A 19,708-nucleotide genomic window follows, 5' to 3' on the forward strand; every position below is an offset into this window, starting at 1 on the left:
GGATAAGGAAACAGGATATTGGAAATTGACACACTGGATAACAATTGTACCATACACAATTGTAATCATATACAGTGATAGAAGAGTCAATATAATTTCAAACAATTTTTATTCTAAAAAAGATAACATTTTTCTTTTGATTACGTACAAAAAAGTTGTATTAAAAATTAAATACATAATTCTTACGTTATAAATATTACAGATCTTTACACAACAAGTTTATACAAAAATAATCAATATAAATAATTATAATTAATCATAAATGAAATAATAATATACATTGATCTAGTAAAATAATATACGGCTAAATACTACATGCATATTGTTGTAGTATAAAGCAATGATTGATACAAGTGAAATGGAATTGATGTCGTTATTAATTCCAAATGGAAAAATTAAGATGCACACTGGTAGTGTTATTAAATCGATAAGAGTTGATATTCTATTAATACAGAATTAAGCACATGGCATACTGCAATTAAAGGCTGAACTTAAGGCAGTCACTGTAAATAAAGCAAGGGAAGGATGTTAAGAAGCAATATTGTTAATGATCATGCAACAATTTAATATCTACTAGTTGATATTTTTCAGGTATATATTCAGGCTTCAATATGTCAGTATATATTAATCACATTGATATATCTTTCAACAATTGATTTGAAAAAATAATTTTTTGTTTTCAACATTATAATGATTGGCAATTGTTTTAATAATATAATATTTTAAAATGGTCGATTGATTGCAAAACTACGGGCAACTATATTGAAATACGTTAAGTATGGCTAATAAATTATAAAACTTACAATAATCCGCATCCTTATGTTGTACTGCATTGTGCAAAGCTAAGGCAAGATACGTATGGTACTTTATGTAACTGTGCTCCATCACATCTAATTCTGTAGCAGCTAACAATAATTTTTTGCGTGACCACCGATCTCGTATGTGAATACACATTTCGATCATCTAAAACATAATTAAGTGATAAATAAATTCTATATAAACTGATATTCTGTCATTATTTCACTCAATAGATGTACATACATTATTTATAGTTGTCATTAAATCTTTAAATTCCTCTGTTAATAAACAATGTTCATAAACTTTGCTCAAGTATTCATTATGCACTGTAAAAAAAAACCGCTTATATTTATTAAAATTATTAAGGCTATTCCAACATTTTCTTTCTTGAAAGAAAACTTTACATTTTGTAATCATGCAATAAGACAAGAAATTTTCTTTCTTGAAGATAATCATGCTCATTACCTGATATAATAGTATCGAGACTATCTGCCTGAGTTAGAACTTTTTCTAGTATAAAACCCAGACTCTGTAATACTTGACCGGACAAGTATGTATGTATAGATCCTATCGCGTGCAACAACCAAAATCTCAAGCTCTCAAGGCGTCTTATCTGAAATTGTTCCAATCTATCTTTTATACATGATGACCTAGAATCTTCTAAATCTGAAAAAAAGATGGAACAATACAAATATGTCGCAAAAGCATATCGTATTTTAAACTATAGTTATTTACCACAAAATCTTAAGTTATTTAACGTCCATAAGGCCCATTTTAATTTCAATTGAAATCTAAATATTTCATTGTACTTTTCCAAAACTTTTTTAGTCAATACAATACTTATAGGCCATTCTACTGTATAATGCAGTGTTATACTATTTACAGCTTGTAATACTTGACGAGTATTAATATTGCCATGAACCGTAACCGACCAACGTGAACTTGTATCTGGCCAATATTGGGAAAATATTTCTTCAAGAATACATGATAGAAAATACGAATTAGCCCACATTTGATTATTTTCGATCTAAAATTGATAATTATGTTACACACAAAAAGTTGTCTCAAAGGCTGATATCTTTCTCTTTTTACCTCATAAAACAAAATTTGATAAAATTTGTTCATAACGTGTCCAGCTTCCATCATATAAACAAACCTCAGTAACTTCAAATGCGTTTGCAGCTTGTACTCATCAATCATAATATCTTTTACTAATTTGCTAGCACTGTTATAATGTAACATCAAAATCTCAGACAATGTTTTCTCTAAAATGTTTTGCATCGGCAATATATATTTTATCTTTTGTAGTCTACAAAAAATATATTATTTTAATGTATAAATTATCTTATGTTAATAAATACATATACATACTCTCTATATAAGTTATGTATCTGGCCTTGTTTTGTTTTAGAATCATGAGTATTATGCACATGAGAATCTACTGTATCGTTTTTATACAATTCAGACGGCATGTAATCTTCCATGGCTTTCATGAGAAATGGATTGTGTAAAATTGATAACTGTTGTATTATATTCTTTTCAATATCAGCATCATATTCTTGTAGGAATATTTTCTCTAATTGCAGTGCAGTATCTGTTTCCTCCACTGGTAGGCTATACTTAGATATTTCGAATAATAATTTATTTTGTAGTTCAATGTTTAATGAAATCCTTATATCTGTAATAAATTATAATGAAATATAATATAAGTTTATAACATAATGATATAAGATATTTGTCACAATTAGAGACCATTATCCTCATTATCCATTCTCCATATATTGGTAATTCGGTCTAAAGATACAAGTAATTCAATACTGTGACCCATATGTTGCACTTTTTGCAATAAAAATTGCATAATTGGATCTGTTAAGCAGATATTATCGAATAATCGAATCGTAAATTTTTCAATTTGTTCATCATTTTCATCCTCTGTGATCCTATGTATAATAATAGACATAAAAATAAGCATAAAAATATATATGGTGAATTATTATGGTAAATTCTAATTATTTATTTCTCACTTGTATCTCACAATTATAAATTCATCTCGCCAATCTTCCAATCGTCCTTCACTTAGCCATGTATCGATTATATTAAGATAAACAGTAAGGCTACGTAAGTACAAATTTATACAAATATTTGTTCTTTCCCGACTATGAGAATTTTGCATTTCATAATATAAAGATGACAACAGTCGAGATGCGCATTTCCAATTAGGATTGACTTTCCAATCAGTTATAACATTCTGATGTATATCATAAATAATGTTTATAATATTCAAATGTCTTCTCAGCTTAGTTGATAAAGATAAGAACGTATTGCAATTTTCTAGAACATAAAAAAATATTTATTAATAAAACTGTAATAAAACAAATGCATGAACTTACCTTGCTTCATAATATCCTTTTCCATATTAATCACTTCAGTCTTAAATTCATACAAATATTGCCTAAGTGCAGCATTATATGCTTCATAGGTCAAAGGAGGACTCTGAAGTTCTGATTCTTGGTTATAAGTTAATTGCAAATCAGATCCAAATTTTTCAATATCATATATCATTGAAAAATACTTGCAGAACGGTGTTAAGATACTTTTAAAAGCAGTCTGAAAGTAGTGTACAAATAATATAATAATTCGATATAATATATAATCAAAGATTGCATAAAATTTGAAAATGATAAAAGCAACTTACAGTTGTCAAACTCGGTATAGATATATCTGAACGTATTGAGAATTTTGATTCGCTATCCTCTTGAAATATTACCATTGACGTTTGAACGTAAAACATCCATAATAATTCTCTGCATACTTGATACTCACTGAGAGTAGCTACTTTATACACAACTGATAAATTTGTCTTATGCCTATAAGTACAAATTTACAATGTCACATATTTAACTATTATCTCTTAGATAAAATAAATTAACAGAAAAAGTACTGTAAAAATAAAAAATACCATAGGTCACATATACTGGTGTCACAAGATTGTTTAATAACAGGATACTTTTGACATTTTAGATTGTTCCACCAATCGGTTTGAACATTTGATAAGAGCCATTTCCTAGATTCAAGATTTTGTACTAATGCCAAAGAGAATTTATCTGTTGCACTATTAGAAACTTCTAGAGGCTGTGCAATATCTAATTGAATATTACATATTTGTGTTGGCAAAGAAATATTATTTTCATCAGTCCCTTCTTCCGTTAAATCAGACCATTCCTATACAAACATAAAAATAAAAAAACATTAACATAAATGAGAAAAATTTATCTTCATATTTCTTGCATGAATACTTACACTCTCGCTATCATCACTTTTATAATTGCAAAAGAAATTTTCCTGGCCCTCCTTTAAATACTGTGCCCAATCAATTTCATCTGTAATGCTATCTTCATTTCCAATACCTGCATTAAAGCTGTGTTCTCCACGTGTGAATTTTAAATTGTCTAAGTTAGATTTATGCGTTTCAGTAGACAAATCTAACAAGAATGTCAACAAATGCCACTGTAGATCATACTGTGGATGTTGCTCAAAGTCAAAACTAGACAAGAAGGAATCAATCAGTTCTTGAAACTTTTTAGCAACCTCATATTTTCCATGGATCGAAAATTTAGTAACCACTGCATTTATTGCTTCCTTGGTTGCATGACTATCAATAGAAAGGTAACGATGGTGTTTAATATTTGACAAACAAAATCGTTCGCATATCCGAAATCCTTCTTCATCTTCCTGAGTATGTAAAAATTTATATTTTGTAAGATGTCATTAATTTCTCATACATGTCAACTTGACTGCATACCTCGAATAATGTAAGCGCTGTTATAAGCTGTTTTAAATCATTATGAATATCATGTAATATCCGAGTACTCATTTTTACTTGACATCAAAAATAATTGAGAAAATTTATGGGATCAATATGTATTAAAATACAAATTTCATATATAATTATGTTCAATTTGAATTCAATCTGAATCAGAAAAATTTAAATTTATTCTAGGTAATTCAAATCTCATTTAGGGTTGGTTGTTTCGCCTTTTGGTAAATTTTACCTGTGAGGTAAGTCTGATAATCCGCGCATAATATGATTGGATAATCTTGCTACTTACTCAACAGGTAAAATTTACGAAAAGATGGAACAACCGGCCCTTAAAGAGTTTAATGATAAGTTTCCTATAACCTTAAAAAAATGTTTAGGTCAAGTAGCGATATTTTTTCAGAATTTTTTACACAAAAACACAAATGAATATATCATTAAAATTCAAAGTAAATAGCTTAATTATTATTTATCTTACAAAAAATCTATTATAAAGATATTTATAAGACTACATTAAACACTTCCTACAATATTGCCCATTGCACAGTGCAATTACACACTGACACTGCTGTGCTGTACAGTGTAACCAGTGTTACCAGCGTTGTTAGACGGGCCGAATTTCAGACGCATGCGCGTTCAATGTAGCTTCAGTAACATACCGGTCACTAGTAAATAGGAGATCATTAGTCGCTTAGGATTGAAAATGTTGAAAATTTTAATATTGTATATTGGGTCATCTAAAAAGTATCCATGATTTTTTGTCACTAGATGGTGTTGACCATCAATACCATCTAGTGACAAAAAACCGCGGATACTTTTTAGATGACCTAATATAATGTATACATATATACATATCATACATATTTTACATACGTGTACATATATGGCCCCACTCGTCCCGAGCAGGTACAACGGACTAAACTGAATAGAAAAGTTCTCTACTATTTTGCAATGCTCGCAATAATTAACGAGATATTAATGTTTAAAAATAGCCGAATACGTACGTCCTTCCGACCTATTATTGCCGAAGGTACGGCCTCGAGCGCACGGCGCGCGGGCCGCGAGGAGCGGGAATGGCCTAGCAGGCGCGCCGCGCCGTTCGAGCTTAGAGGTTTGCGACGGTAAGCTCCGCTCCTCGCGGCCCGCGCGCTCGGTGGGCTGTACTTTCGGCAATAATAAGTCGCAAGGACGTGCGTATTCGACTATTTTTAAACATTAATATCTCGTTAATTATTGCGAGCATTACAAAATGGTAGAGGACTTTTCTATTCGGTTTAGTCCACTCTACCTGCTCGGGACGAGTGGGACCGTATATTCATGCCACCCTGTATATAAATAATATTGGATCATCTAAAAAGTATTCGCGGTTTTTTTGTCACTAGATGTGTGTTGATGGTTATATATCTAGTAACAAAGTATCCGTGGTACTTTATTACTAGATATATGACCATCAACACACATCTAGTGACAAAAAACCGCGGATATTTTTTAGATGACCCAATAATATATTTCTACATACGTATACCTATGTAAAATATGTAAAATATATTAAAATTTTCAATCTTTTTAAAAAAATTTTAGATAGGCGACTAATGATCTCCTATTTACTAGTAACCAATATGTTACTGAAGCTATATTATGGGCATGCATGCGTCTGAAATCCGGCCTGTCTAAAGCTTTGTGTCCACGATGCTAGAAATCGGTTCGAGTCCGAGATCTGAGATGAAGAAAGAATTAATCAATCGCAATGGTTATGTGATCAAATTATTCCAATGTGATTTATAAATTTTTTCTTTGTCCAAAATCTCAGACAGCTTTCTAGCATCGTGGACATCGGGCTTAACAACACTGAGTGTAAGGTCGGATTCACACTTTGACGGAAAAACGGAAAGCGGAAAAGTAAAAGCCAATCAGGGCTGTGTTCTGTTTCACGCAATGCGCATGCTATTGGGTCATCTAAAAAGTATCCGCGGTTTTCACTAGATGTGTGTTGATGGTCATATATCTAGTGACAAAGTACCGCGGATACTTTTTAGATGACCCAATACATTATTTATCCTTGTTATTCATCGAATGTTAAACAAGGGTAAATGATGCATCATGCGCATCATGCGTGAAACGGAATTAGCCCAGAATTCGCGGAAAAATAGAAGCAGACAAGCGAAATGTATCGCCTATTATTACTGCGAGTTCTGATTGACTTCCGCTTTCTCCACTTTCCGCTTTTCCGTGTGAATCCGGCCTAACTGCACATTGGACGCGACGAGTGATATCCAATGAAAGCTTTGCTTTTTCTCACGTGATGATGCAAAGCAGAGCTCTCATTCGATATCGCTAATAGACATTGGGTGTATTCAGAAGCGACGACCGCTCACTGAACAAAAAAGGGATTAATCAATTATTAATATGTTTATTTATTATAATTCGTCACGTAGAATAATTTTATCTACTACAGATAATCTTTAATATTTTTCTTACTTATTTATTACTGTTTATTATTTCTCTAAAGCCTGTTCTACAATACGTCGTATGTCGGTGTCGGTTGTCGAACGCATGCGTATTCGATTGTCGCATAGAAAGAAACAATCGACCATGATTGCTTAATTTCTTACGGCACGACATACAATAACGTCTCCCGACTAATTGTAGACTAAAGGTAGAGTTCTACAATTAGTCGTATGTCGATGTCGGCTGTCGTTAGTCGTTTGTCGTATGATGTATGTCGCACATGAATACGACTTGATATTCTACAATTGAGTCGTTGATCGAAGTCGAAAGGTCGGAACAAATGTAAAAAATGGATATTGGAACGTTGAATATATATATTCAAATTTATTATTAATTTGGAACGCAAATTATGAAAATAAGGTTACTTTTAAAGAAACGTAAAAAGAAAAGTACAAGAAGATGGTGGATAAAACCTCATATCACCACAAATATGGGACAGAATTTTGGTGCTCATCATGCATTATTTATGTACTTTCAAATGAATGATCATGAAGAATTTTTTAAACTTACAAGTCAATAACACAATTTGATTATTTACATGATTATTTACTAAAATAAAAATTACGGAAAAAAAGTCATAGAAAAACTTTTGTGAATAGAGATACGTTTTGCAGTCACATTGAAATTAATTTATTTATTAGCCTCTATTGCGAATATTGTTAATACAATTTACTTATATTTTTTATTTGTTTTCAAAGATATGAAATTTATCACAAATTTAAATTTATTTTTAGCTTTCTTGGAGATAATATTGATACAGATTGCTCGCTCGATGTCATTTGCTGACATTTTAATGACATCGAGCGAGCAATTTGTCAATATTACTAAACGCAGCGTTATATTGGGTCACTAGATATATGACCATCAACACACATCTAGTGACAAAAAACCGCGGATACTTTTTAGATGACCCAATAAGTGCTTATCATTTAATCTGAAAATTACTAGTAACAAATTTTACACAATCACATATGGACAACACATGTAATTGTAGAATAATGCGACTTCACTTGCTTGACTATTATGTATTGATTTAATTAGTTTTATAATATTAAAAAGATCTAAATGATGATCGAAACGTATATTATTCAAGTTATTAAACTTAAATAAATTTATGTACACGAATTCATCCAGTGTTAGCTCTTATAGGCATTTCTTAAGTTTGATACAAAAGGATTAAATTACAAAATATTTTTATATTAAATAATAATAATTTAACAAATAAAAAATTACCTGACATTTATATCATAACAGTTTCTCAAATTTGTGGATATTTTTTGCTACAGATCTCTTTTTTTGCTAACATTTTTAAAATCCACATTTATCATACAAGCATTTTCGTGAACAAAATCAATAATTATTTCATTTACATTCCAGCAAACGAGAATAGAGTGAAATGAATTGAAATGGATTTAGATTTTAGATTTTCAAAAATATTGAGTCACGAATGTTAATTAAAATAAATGCTTTTCAACTCTGAATGCATTTTTATTTATTTATAGAAATTGCGTGGAATATACCTCTATGCCTTTCAATCTAAAAATAATATTAATTTTTTCTGAGCATTGTGAATACTGTTCAATTCAAAATTTTGAATAGGAAATGCAATTTTCAATCCAATTGCATCCAATTGAATCCAATTAAATCCAATTAAATCCAAAAAAAGTATTCGCTATTTAAAATACACATTTGGATAGAAAAAAATTTCAATCCATTTTAATCCATTCTTGTTTGCTGGGATTCAGTAATTCCATAATATAATATAAATATATCCATATATCCGTATAAAAATATCTGTTTATCCATACATAAATGTGTCCGAAGGTTATGTTTCATCTAATCGAAGTCGGAAAAGATGGGAATTGACCATCTTCTATTCCGACAACGACAGCTGACTTGCAACAACTTCATTTGACAGCCGACAATTCAGTGCGCATGCGTACGACGCTCGACTCCGACATACGACTGATTGTAGAACGTCTAATGCCGTGTTTAGGCCGTAAGGTTATGTAGTGCTCAGTGAGCGATGGAGCGACTTAAAATTACGTTCCACCATTCACTGAGTGCTACATAACCTTATGGCCTAAACACGGTATTAAAGAAATAAACAGTAATAAATAAGTAAGAAAGATGATATTAAAGATTATCTATAGTAGATAAAGTTATTCTACGTTATGCATTATAATAAATAAACATATTAATAATAGATAAATCCCTTTTTACTCAGTGAGCGCTCAATGAGCGGTCGTCGCTTCTGGATGCACCCATTTAATTCTAAAAGTATGTACAATATATATGTACACTATAGAAAATAGATCTATATTTGCTGCCGCAATCTCACTATCCTTTTTATTTTTTTATCAATAACAACAAATCGACAGAGTCAAATTAATTCTACTCATACATATACGCAAATTGTGACGACTCTGTGGCAGACTGTAGACAACTTTCGAGTTTATAATCACAGAATTTTCACGAATACATGCACACGCGTTTCTACTTTTTGCTACGAACGAGAAACGAATACTACATTTGCCATTTGACCGCGTGTTGTATATGCTGTGATTGCTAAACAAAATGGGATCGTTGACCAGTAGGCAGAACGCTGGCGTCGAAGAGGTTGATATTACTTCGAACCACGCATATAAATATCCTCCAAGATCTGGTACTTGATTTACTTCAAATTGCAAAACCTCGTTGCATTCACAACAATATCAAAATATGCATAACCTTACTTCATTAATTACGCGAATTATTCTCGAACAGGATCCTACTTTGGCAGTCATTTTATAATGGGTGGCGAACGATTCGACACACCTCAGCCTGAAGCATATCTTTTTGGAGAGAATGCAGATCTAAATTTCTTAGGCAGCCGACCAACTCCTGTACGAACATGACAGTACAATATAAAGTTTTTTTCTATATATTAGCAAAATGTTTGTATATAAAGAATCTATTTAAATATGAGTGTACATTGGGTGTATATTGGATGTATCTTTGCAGATATATCTTTTATTTATTTTCTTAATTTTATCCTCAATTTTCGTATCTCTTGCAGTTTCCGTATCCTCCACCACAAGCCAATGATCCTACAAAGACTTTGAAGAGTTTAGTTAATATACGCAAAGAATCTCTGAGGTTGGTTCGTAATATGGATCAGACGTCGACGTCCTCGCATTACCACACTGTCAAACATTATGAAGATAGTGACATTGACAAGAAACCTAATCGTTTTAATATTGAATTTGTGTTCGACTGTGATGTAAGATGTGCAATAACAATTTATTACTTTTGTACAGAAGAGGTTTCGACAAAGGGAGTTGCGTACGTATATTGTATGTTAAATTTATTCTACAATTAAATATACTAATAACAGTGAGTGCTCATTCAACTATTGAGTTCGCTGAATGTGTCCATTGGCTGTTCAGCAGAGAAAACTGATCAGTGAATATTCAGTGATTCTTTACTATGATTGGTTTCTACACTTAGATTTAATGAAGAATTAAAGGCAAGAATCAATCAGATTAAACAATCACTGAGCACTCACTGATCAATTTTCTCTACTGAATGCAGCCATTGAGTACATTTAGCTTGTATGAGCACTCAGTAAGTGGTCTGTAGTATTAAATGCACTCATTAAGCGCTCACAAATGTGTTTCGTCTGTTAAATGTGCCCATTGCTGTATAGAAAAACAATGATGATTATTTTTATCAAATTCAGATACATACCACGAGATCCATCTATAAATTCTGAAACATATCATTATAAAAAAGGAGCAAACCAATTATTCTCACAAACATCACACATATTCGATCCAACGTTATATACTGAAGAAGATCTGATGTACAATGCTGATAGAGAAGTATTTGAATCATATATATATATATATATATATAGATACATATAATTATACCTCCGCAAAAGAATTATACAAATCAAAAATATAAAATTGTTTAAGAAACAGAAAAGAAAAAAAAATGATGAAAAAAAATGATACATTATCTAAAATCAAATAAAAAATAGAAAAAAGTGAAAATAGGAAAAATGATAAATCAAAATAGAGATAATTTTCTAACATAATACTATAACATTAATATTTACATTATTTGAGATTTGAAACGTGAAATAAGTAATTTTTGATTAGTTTTACTTATATTTAATTAACTTATGTTTGCCATAAATAATTAATTTTAAATGAATATTTTAAACTCCTAAAAATTTTTATTTCATTTTTACTAATTGAAAAAACTGATGTGTTTAGAATTCCTCATACAAGTCGAAATTTGAAAAATTTTGAGTTTCTGCTGAACTATTATAATAAACGCTATCTATTGGTTCCATCATGAATTTATTGCTTTTGGATTGAAAACTATTATTTAGTGTAGAAAATTTATTATTAAATCATGTAGTTATTGTAAAATAAGATTTTAAAATTGGGATATCTTCAAGTTTCATTGAGATGATCCTTTAAACCTTATTTATTATTTAATGAAATAAATATTTGGCAATAAATTCTTCATGTAGTGATAGAGTAAGGTCGTGCTAATAGAAAAATACGGGATATGTTGAATTATTTAATTACAGAAGTTAGATTTGAGGATCGTAAAACCATAAGACATGGAAATCGTAATATGAGGTGGTCAGGGTATTTTTAATATGAAATAACCCATGCTCCTATGTCATAGTGAAAATCGTTGCTAAAGTATAAATGTTATTGTACAATAATAAAAAAGACAATTGAAATAATGTCGAATGCCTATTTCTGCGATACTTCATTCCAACTATCTGAAGACGAATTCTGGGTATAATCTATTGCATGCTCGCATTTTTCGCGCACACTAGCTGTACTTATTTATATTTTAGAAACATTAAATAAAAAGTTTTTTAATTGCAATACTGATATACTGATAAACTTTTACTATCGATTTTTCGGGGCATTTCATATTAGGAGCACAATTTTTTGATTTTCTGATTTGCTCATTTTTTACATTCCTTTAATTAAAAAAAAAATGGAATTTGAATTAAATTTTATATAACGTTATCTTGAAGCTTATTAAATTTTTCTTTAAAATAATCTATCATTTTTTAAAATTCTGCCTATAGACTTCTAGCATTTATCCAAAATTAATTCAGAATCTCATAATAGGGGCCTTTCCTCTACATGTAAAATGATATTGGTTTTAAGATATTTTTAAATAAGATCTTTTTTTATAATTTATAGATTATCCCGATAGCTATACATTGTGTAGCAGAGGAAGGATCGGACGATCTGAAACAATCTCATACAACCATAGCCGTGGTTGAAAAACATTCTGATGGAACATACGTATTGAAAGCGCTTAAACAAAAGCTTTATGTAGATGGTCTCTGCTATTTGGTACAGGAAATATATGGAATTGAAAATAAAAATACTGAAAACTCAAAGGTACGAAAATCTATGATAATATTTGAAGGAATAGATCATTTTAAATAAATATTAGGTGTAGTAAAAAGAAATTCCATTATTTTTCCAATAAATGGCTTTAGTAATCTGTATCTCGCGTTCGCATTGGAAAAATAATGAATTATATACGCTCGTTTTTTTGTTTCCAGATAAAGTAGGGCTACTACTTTTGAAGATTTGAAGCTTTAAAATTTAAAGTTAACTTTGAAGTTTTGAAATTTTGAAAAATACATGCATGCAAATGACGAATTTTTTCAGGAAATGTTAAAAATATTATGAATAAAAGAATTAATTAATGTATATACTGAAAAAAATGTAAATTTTTCTTTCATTCTTAAAAAATTTGAAAGTAACTTGAAATATAATATATTAATAATTAATTTCGATACACATGCAATATTCTAGATGTTCCTAAATGAATATTTAGCGTAAATTTAGTCATGCTAATATTTAAAGAATATCATTTCTTATTTTTGCATGCCTATAAAGTAAGAAAGAATAAATATTATTTTTTATATTTTGTTTCTTCTTATTTCACATATAAAAATATTTTATGATTTAAATATTTATTTCATTATTTCAGTTTGATCTTGTTTGCAAACAAATTTAAGATACTTTGGCTGTAAATTTCATATAAAGTCAAGAAAAAAAGTTCAAAAATTGATCGTTCTTTTTTTTACAGCAACAAGGCAGTGATGAGGATACCGAAGACAACGGTTCTGAATGTGTTATTTGCATGAGCGAAGTACGCGACACGTTAATTTTACCATGCAGACACTTGTGTCTGTGCAACTCCTGTGCTGATTCATTAAGATATCAAGCGAACAACTGTCCGATATGTCGTGCACCATTCAGAGCTCTCTTACAAATTAAAGCTCTTCAAAAGGCGACCGGCACAATTATATCCAATCCACCATTACCGGAGGTAAGATAATTAGATAGCTTTTACATATTTTTTATGACGAGAATGGTTCAAATATGAATTTTTTGTGTGAATATAAATCAATGTTGATAGATGTATTTACTCTGATTGAAAAGAGTTTTCTACTCATGGCCCAATTACTACGTAATTGTGGCCTCGCGGTAATTGTTTCTGTAGTTGTTTTTACTATGTCCGAATAAATAGTATTAAATGCCATTGCATAACATATTAAATTCATGCATTGATCTAGTTTTTTGTGAATAAAAATGTTGAAGCTGTCGCAGTTTTGTATAAACTGCATACAGTTTGGAAAAGAGATACTATCAAAGGTACAGTGGGCAATGATATTCGGTACTATTTGTTCGAATATTACAACAACTGCGGAACAATTACCGTGAGGCAACTATTTAGAGTATAAGTAGACACTTCCATTTACAATCAATGTAAATATATCTACTAATATTAGTGCTTCTTTTGTAGTCATATAAAAAAGTTGTTCATATTTGAACCATGTACCTTTGAATGTATTTTGTAAGTTTCTAAGTTAACTCAATCCCTGTGTCTTTGTTATTGTCACTAAGCATTTTATCTGATATACCTTGAAATTATTATTCCAGGGAAGCTGTGAGAATATTCCATCGGGTTATGAAGCGGTATCTCTGATAGAAGCTTTAAATGGACCTTATACTCTACGAACTGCCATCATTGCGCCAGAATCACCGGATACTCCCGACACAGATACAGCAAGTGCCATTCAAGCCGCGGAAACTCTAAATCGGTTCGTATCGATATCATGTATGTTTATAATAATTACGAAACGTTTATAACAATTAAACGTTCAAATAATCATTATTACATAAACTATATGGAAAACGTGCACATTTGTAGCTCTGCTGAACGTACCCCAGTTTTGAAACACATATCCGCCAAAGAAACTGATATGTCGGCCAGATCTAGTACTACTTGTCCGACTCCCGAATTCCGTATGTCTGTATTGTTAGCTAGAGACGAGCACTCAGGTTCTCAAAAGGAGCTGCATAACAAATCTCCAGCTATGCGAACTAAATCGGTACATTCACGCGATAAATCTGGTTTAAGAACGCGCGATACACTGAGATTGGTTAACGAGAAACAACCAACTTCCTTATATGAGGTATACTACTTTTATACATTAAAAACTGTAACAACTGATATCAATAATTTAAATTGGATAAGTCTACTCATTAGTGACCTTACACGGTCAATAATACTGACAGAATCAATAAGAAATCTCCCTTGTTTTTCATGATAATGATTTCAAAAATTTGATTTAATTCGATTCAACTTAGCAACTAATTTTTATTTGTATAGAATAACATAAAAATTGCTTTATTAGAGATATAAATTTATGAACACAGGGACAAGGACAAGATGAAGACAGTGAAGCGGAGAAGTTATCACCATTGTTAGATGCAGCGACAAATACTGAAGCTTTAGATGTACATTCCCATAGAATATGCGATATTGACATTGATGATGAGATTCAAAATATAGGAAATGAAAATGACGCAGACATTACTTGTCACTCACACTAGAAACTGGTCGAGAATTTATTTTTACATTATATTCTTATTTTGTCAAATATTTATAAAATGTTTTATTTCATATAAATTTTAAGTATAGACCGTTTATTTATTCAAAGGCTTTGAACTAGAATCTAAATTTCTCGCAATTTTTGAAATGTAATGTATTGGGTCATCTAAAAAGTATCCGTGGTTTTTTGTCATTAGATGTGTGTTGATGATCATATATCTAGTGACAAAGTACGCAGATACTTTTTAGATGACCCAATATTAAAATTATGCATTGATTAACCCAGCATGAATGCTTTCCATTTAAGTAACTTTTAACGAGGAAAGAAAATGAGAGAATAATAGAGAACAAAAAGAGGAAAATATAAGTTAGCTCAAAATACCACAGGTGCAATATGATAAATGAAAAACCATTAGGTAATTTGTGAATATGAATGTAGAGATATAAGTTGGTTATATAATTTTAATTATATTATAGACATTTCTGTAAACACACACACAAGTGTAAAATTACTCAGAATATATATTATTTATTTTTGTAAGAAATATTTTACATTTTTGTTAATTATATGATTATGTAATATAGATTATATATATATATATATGTGTGTGTGTGTGTGTGTGTGTGTGTGTGTGTGTGTGTGTGTGTGTGTATACAAAATTATATATAATTTATATACGTATATGTATATAGATACATATACAGGATGTACATTAAGTATGCTAAAAAATTTTAAAGAGTGATTTGTCAAGGTACACTGTCTTAAGTTGCGTTCCTAAATTCATTTCTGCCAACTTGAATATTATTTTATCCTTGTTGTTCATTAAACAAAGATAAAAGATACTCGGAATTGACAGTCAAGTTTTGGATGCACCCCAGTATATTTAAACCATTCTAATTATTTTGGAAATTTAAACATATACAAAATTTTATCAAAATAATTAGAATGGTTTTCAAAATTTGTAGAAAAAATGAAATTTTTCCTTCAACACTTTGATACCCTACATCTTTGAAATTCGAATGTATGGTCATATGAAGTTTTCATCTTGAATTTGTGAGAAATGTCACAAATCACCTCTGAAAATCTTTTAGTGCCTTTACAATTGGTATATACTCTGCATGTGTACATATATACATATATAAATAATTTAACAAATAAGATTTGATTTAGGTTTAAGTTTATTTTTTTCTTCTATACCTTTCAAAGATTGTAGAATTGATCAAAGTCTTGTGTAAAAGTAGAAATGAAGAATCGAATTATGTTACTAAATGGAAAGCCCATAATCTTATAACATAGAAATGTTTCATTCTGTAAATTGACTGTAGTATAAGATACGAAAAATTATTTCTTATAAATCCTTATACTGTAATTGTAATTGTTCGAATCTCGAGTAAAATGTGTGTGTGTGTGTGTGTGTGTGTGTGTGTGTATATATATATATATATATATATATATATATATATATATATAATATATACATACATATATATATATATGTATATATAATATACACAGGGTGTCCTGAAAGGGAAGGGGATTTGGAACTATTGCCAAAATTGCAAAATGGTAGAGAACTTTTCGACTCAGTTTAGTCTGCTCTATCTACACAAAAGCGATTGGCTAAAACTTTCGGGACACCCTATATGTGTATACACAATTTATCAAATTATCAAGACTGGAATGCCTTGTAAAAAGGAAAAAAACATTGTCTCATTTCTTAGATAATAAAAAATCAAATTACGTACAAATCGACACATTAGATAATAAAAGTGCTCCTATTTGGCATTTATTGATTTGTATTTTATATGCGATTCAATTAGATATATAAATTTGACATTGGGTAGTATCTGAAAACATGTAATTTTCAAATAGATTGTCAAATTTATTATTCTTTAAAATATCTTTTTATAATGAGTATTTCTACTTTTTATCCGTTTTTTCGAAATCATATTCTTCAATATGAAATTATTAGGTGTTGGAATTAATTCGTAGCGTTTTTTAATGAAAGAATGTTATTTATTTCACATGAGCATTAAAAAATACATTAATGAAAGTACTTCCCATCACTTGTAAAACGCTACGAATTAATTCCAACACCTAATACGTTAATTAAAAATTTTTTTTTAATGTAGGAATCGCTATTAGCCCAACTTTCATATACAAATAGGAAATAATTATGGATATTTTAGGTTATTCTAGGATCTTTAGTAAATATATACTCGCTTTTTTCTGATTATATATTTTATTCAATATCCAAAATGTTCCATGTTTATTCAAGCTGCAGCAAGTACTTTTCTGAACTTTTTCCACTCTTCGAGCGGTCCATGCTCTGGTAGATACTTGACATTGCAACCGTCCGGGGCAAGGCGGCCTGCCACTTTCAGTTCCTCATATTCAGTACGATCGTATTTCGTGAAACCCCATTTCTTCGACACATAAATCTTTTGACGACCAGGGAACTTGAACTTGGCACGTCGCAGAGCCTCAATGACAGCCGCCTTGTGACGATCAGAAGAACGCACGCTCATAATGGGCTGACCAATATGTACTCTGGCTACAGTACCTTGAGGCTTACCAAAGGCACCTCTCATTCCAGTTTGAAGCCTGCAAAACAATTTGAATTACAGAAATTTTAGAGATAATTATATGTTAGATCATAGGATAGAAATCAAAATTACAAACTGGAACAACTTTGACTTTTTTGCAACCATTCAGGGATTGTTTTATTCCTACATTTTATATATTTTTCTTCACCGAGAACTATCATAGAAATGACGCTATATTCAAAGAAAAATTAATACATTGAAATATAGATAAGATATATATATATGCTTCAAACTTTAAAATTAATTCAAAGTTGTGTGTTGATCCAATTTTTTTTTAAATAAACAAACAAAAAATTAATGATTTTATAATAATGTAATTAAAAATATTATTAATATTTCAATATATATATGTAGTATAATTATATTAATTTTCAGTTTCCATTTTAAAAAATACATAAGAAAATGTAGAAATAAAACATTTCCGGAACGTAAAAAAGTTGTACTCTCCTTTTAAAACATATATTTCTAAGAAGTAAAAATTCTATTATCTTATATCATGGAGTTACATACCTATCAGCTCCAGCACACGATAACATTTTATTGATACGGATGACATGGAACGGATGGAGTCTCATACGAATATGAAATTGATCTTTTCCAGCATTTTTTACCATGTATTTGTTAGCACAAATACGTCCGGCTTCTAAGGCCTCGGAACTGAGTTGTTCATATTCATCTGATACTAAATGCACGCACAACGGAAAGTCCTCGACAGATGCTTTTTTCTTTCCAAGATCGAAAATGCGGATCTTTGGATCCGGCACACCACGACAGAATCTGGATTTCGGGTATGGCTTATTTTTACAATATCGATAACTAAAAATAAAAAATTCTCAAATGTAACAATCTTTATCACATATTTTGATATTCCTTAACATTAAATTTCAATATTGAGAATTTGTATTAAAATTGTAATATTAAATTAGAATTACAATGCATTTTTATTGTCATTGTGTAACACAATTGCAAATTTTTATTTAAAATGTGGATAACTGTCCAAAAACATTTAATTCTATGATACTCATGAATATAACATTTATGAGTGTCCTTTGTATCAAAATATCATAATGTCGAAAATAAAAGTTACAAAATTTATTGACAAGATATATATTTAAAATTGATGAATTTAACGAATTAAAAATTTCATTACGTACCACCTTGCTGGTCGGCGGCCCATTTTAACCTGCAAATTAAATTTGTATAAAGAAACGCTAGAAATACATAAAACAACGTATCGAGAATAGTTCAAAAGAATTCAGCATGCATGAAAACACTTAATATATATTACGATGTCGGAAGAGAACAACGGATTAACAAATGTAACACCTCACCAAGTAAAGCTAACCATACGAGAAAAGGAAAATGAAAGAAAGGAAGAAGTAATAAAGGTACCTTTACATAGCAGTGTCAAGGTGCATTTTCACGAGCTGTTCAAACTGGCCGTTCCAGCGACAAAAAAATCACGACTTTTGTCGCAAAATTATAGGTTTGTTCGTGTCGCATGCTCTAAAGCCGGTTCCACATTAGTTGCAAACCGATCGCAGCTTTCATTTTGAAATCAACACTTCACATTGGCTGTCGCAACAAACTTGCGATCGGCTTGCAACTAATGTAGAACTGACTTTACATACTCTAAAATGCTCCTACTATAGCATTTACTCACTCTAACGCGCTCATTGAAATGAATAGAAGCTATAGCAAGAGCACATTAGAGCATGCTAGAACATGCGACGCGAACACCTTATTACAGTGACAATTTTATACATGAAAAAGGACAAGAAGCGTTAAATTTAACATTTGAGTGACAAATTCGATATGTTGTTTGTATTTTTCATGTATCATTTGCAATATTAATACGCTGAATTAAACAGTTATTAGATTATTTTTGATTGCATCAAATCCTATCTCTATCTGAATCAGCAATAAAAAAAAGAATAAATTAGGTTATGTATATCGCAGTCAATGGTGATCAACACGGTCGATACAGTATGTCAGCATTGTTAATAGCGTTTGAACGTTTGATGCTTGTAATTGAAATTA

General features: G+C 30.3%; 3 protein-coding genes across 8 annotated transcripts; 1 reads left to right on the forward strand and 2 right to left on the reverse strand.

Moving 5' to 3' along the window:
• Positions 1-92: 92 nt before the first annotated feature.
• Grip128 (gamma-tubulin complex component 5) lies at positions 93-5,732 on the reverse strand. Of its 3 annotated transcripts, XM_087402592.1 has the most exons (16): positions 5,489-5,730; positions 5,144-5,280; positions 4,601-4,627; positions 4,099-4,530; positions 3,758-4,020; positions 3,494-3,665; positions 3,189-3,405; positions 2,823-3,129; positions 2,551-2,738; positions 2,170-2,476; positions 1,891-2,107; positions 1,534-1,825; positions 1,264-1,464; positions 1,042-1,124; positions 804-963; positions 93-503 (listed from the first exon to the last, which is right to left on the reverse strand). In XM_087402592.1, the coding sequence occupies exons 2-16, from the start codon at positions 5,153-5,155 to the stop codon at positions 457-459; spliced, it is 2,925 nt and encodes a 974-aa protein (XP_087258718.1). In that variant the 5' UTR covers positions 5,156-5,280; positions 5,489-5,730; the 3' UTR covers positions 93-456. The 3 variants fall into 3 exon arrangements, with proteins under 3 accessions (XP_087258718.1, XP_011059022.1, XP_087258717.1); XM_011060720.2 differs by having other exon boundaries at positions 4,601-5,280; XM_087402591.1 differs by lacking the exon at positions 93-503 and having other exon boundaries at positions 510-963; positions 4,601-5,280; positions 5,489-5,732.
• A 3,398-nt stretch (positions 5,733-9,130) lies between these two features.
• Positions 9,131-17,298, forward strand: Mrgn1 (Mahogunin ring finger 1). Of its 3 annotated transcripts, none has more exons than XM_087402593.1 (11): positions 9,131-9,244; positions 9,351-9,403; positions 9,505-9,788; positions 9,890-10,008; positions 10,182-10,447; positions 10,845-10,986; positions 12,346-12,549; positions 13,250-13,492; positions 14,107-14,267; positions 14,378-14,642; positions 14,887-17,298. In XM_087402593.1, the coding sequence occupies exons 3-11, from the start codon at positions 9,701-9,703 to the stop codon at positions 15,061-15,063; spliced, it is 1,665 nt and encodes a 554-aa protein (XP_087258719.1). In that variant the 5' UTR covers positions 9,131-9,244; positions 9,351-9,403; positions 9,505-9,700; the 3' UTR covers positions 15,064-17,298. The 3 variants fall into 3 exon arrangements, with proteins under 3 accessions (XP_087258719.1, XP_011058750.1, XP_087258720.1); XM_011060448.2 differs by having other exon boundaries at positions 9,142-9,244; positions 9,331-9,403; XM_087402594.1 differs by lacking the exons at positions 9,131-9,244; positions 9,351-9,403; positions 9,505-9,788 and having other exon boundaries at positions 9,925-10,059.
• Positions 17,286-19,071, reverse strand: RpL10 (ribosomal protein L10). Of its 2 annotated transcripts, none has more exons than XM_011060298.2 (4): positions 19,000-19,071; positions 18,823-18,851; positions 18,179-18,484; positions 17,286-17,666 (listed from the first exon to the last, which is right to left on the reverse strand). In XM_011060298.2, exons 2-4 carry the CDS (start codon positions 18,843-18,845, stop codon positions 17,336-17,338), a joined length of 660 nt encoding a protein of 219 aa, XP_011058600.1. In that variant the 5' UTR covers positions 18,846-18,851; positions 19,000-19,071; the 3' UTR covers positions 17,286-17,335. The 2 variants fall into 2 exon arrangements, with proteins under 2 accessions (XP_011058600.1, XP_011058651.1); XM_011060349.2 differs by having other exon boundaries at positions 18,957-19,050.
• Positions 19,072-19,708: the final 637 nt, after the last annotated feature.

Source organism: Acromyrmex echinatior, chromosome 2 (genome assembly GCF_024713525.1).
Source record: "Acromyrmex echinatior isolate Ae372 chromosome 2, ASM2471352v2, whole genome shotgun sequence".
In the NCBI taxonomy this organism is placed as follows: domain Eukaryota; kingdom Metazoa; phylum Arthropoda; class Insecta; order Hymenoptera; family Formicidae; genus Acromyrmex; species Acromyrmex echinatior.

What these genes read in the sequence shown, in the direction of transcription:
- Grip128 (XM_087402591.1), bottom strand. Translation starts at nt 4,672, where the DNA reads ATGAGTACTCGGATATTACATGATATTCATAATGATTTAAAACAGCTT. An exon ending in ACCAGTATATGTGACCTATG is followed by an intron (nt 3,666 to 3,757) that starts GTATTTTTTATT and finishes TTGTACTTATAG; the next exon opens with GCATAAGACAAATTTATCAG. An exon ending in ATACATAACTTATATAGAGA is followed by an intron (nt 2,108 to 2,169) that starts GTATGTATATGT and finishes TATTTTTTGTAG; the next exon opens with ACTACAAAAGATAAAATATA.
- Mrgn1 (XM_087402593.1), top strand. Translation starts at nt 9,701, where the DNA reads ATGGGATCGTTGACCAGTAGGCAGAACGCTGGCGTCGAAGAGGTTGAT. An exon ending in TAGGCAGCCGACCAACTCCT is followed by an intron (nt 10,009 to 10,181) that starts GTACGAACATGA and finishes TATCTCTTGCAG; the next exon opens with TTTCCGTATCCTCCACCACA. An exon ending in CCAATCCACCATTACCGGAG is followed by an intron (nt 13,493 to 14,106) that starts GTAAGATAATTA and finishes TTATTATTCCAG; the next exon opens with GGAAGCTGTGAGAATATTCC.
- RpL10 (XM_011060298.2), bottom strand. Translation starts at nt 18,845, where the DNA reads ATGGGCCGCCGACCAGCAAGGTG. An exon ending in GGCCGCCGACCAGCAAGGTG is followed by an intron (nt 18,485 to 18,822) that starts GTACGTAATGAA and finishes TTTTATTTTTAG; the next exon opens with TTATCGATATTGTAAAAATA. An exon ending in TCGTGTGCTGGAGCTGATAG is followed by an intron (nt 17,667 to 18,178) that starts GTATGTAACTCC and finishes ATTGTTTTGCAG; the next exon opens with GCTTCAAACTGGAATGAGAG.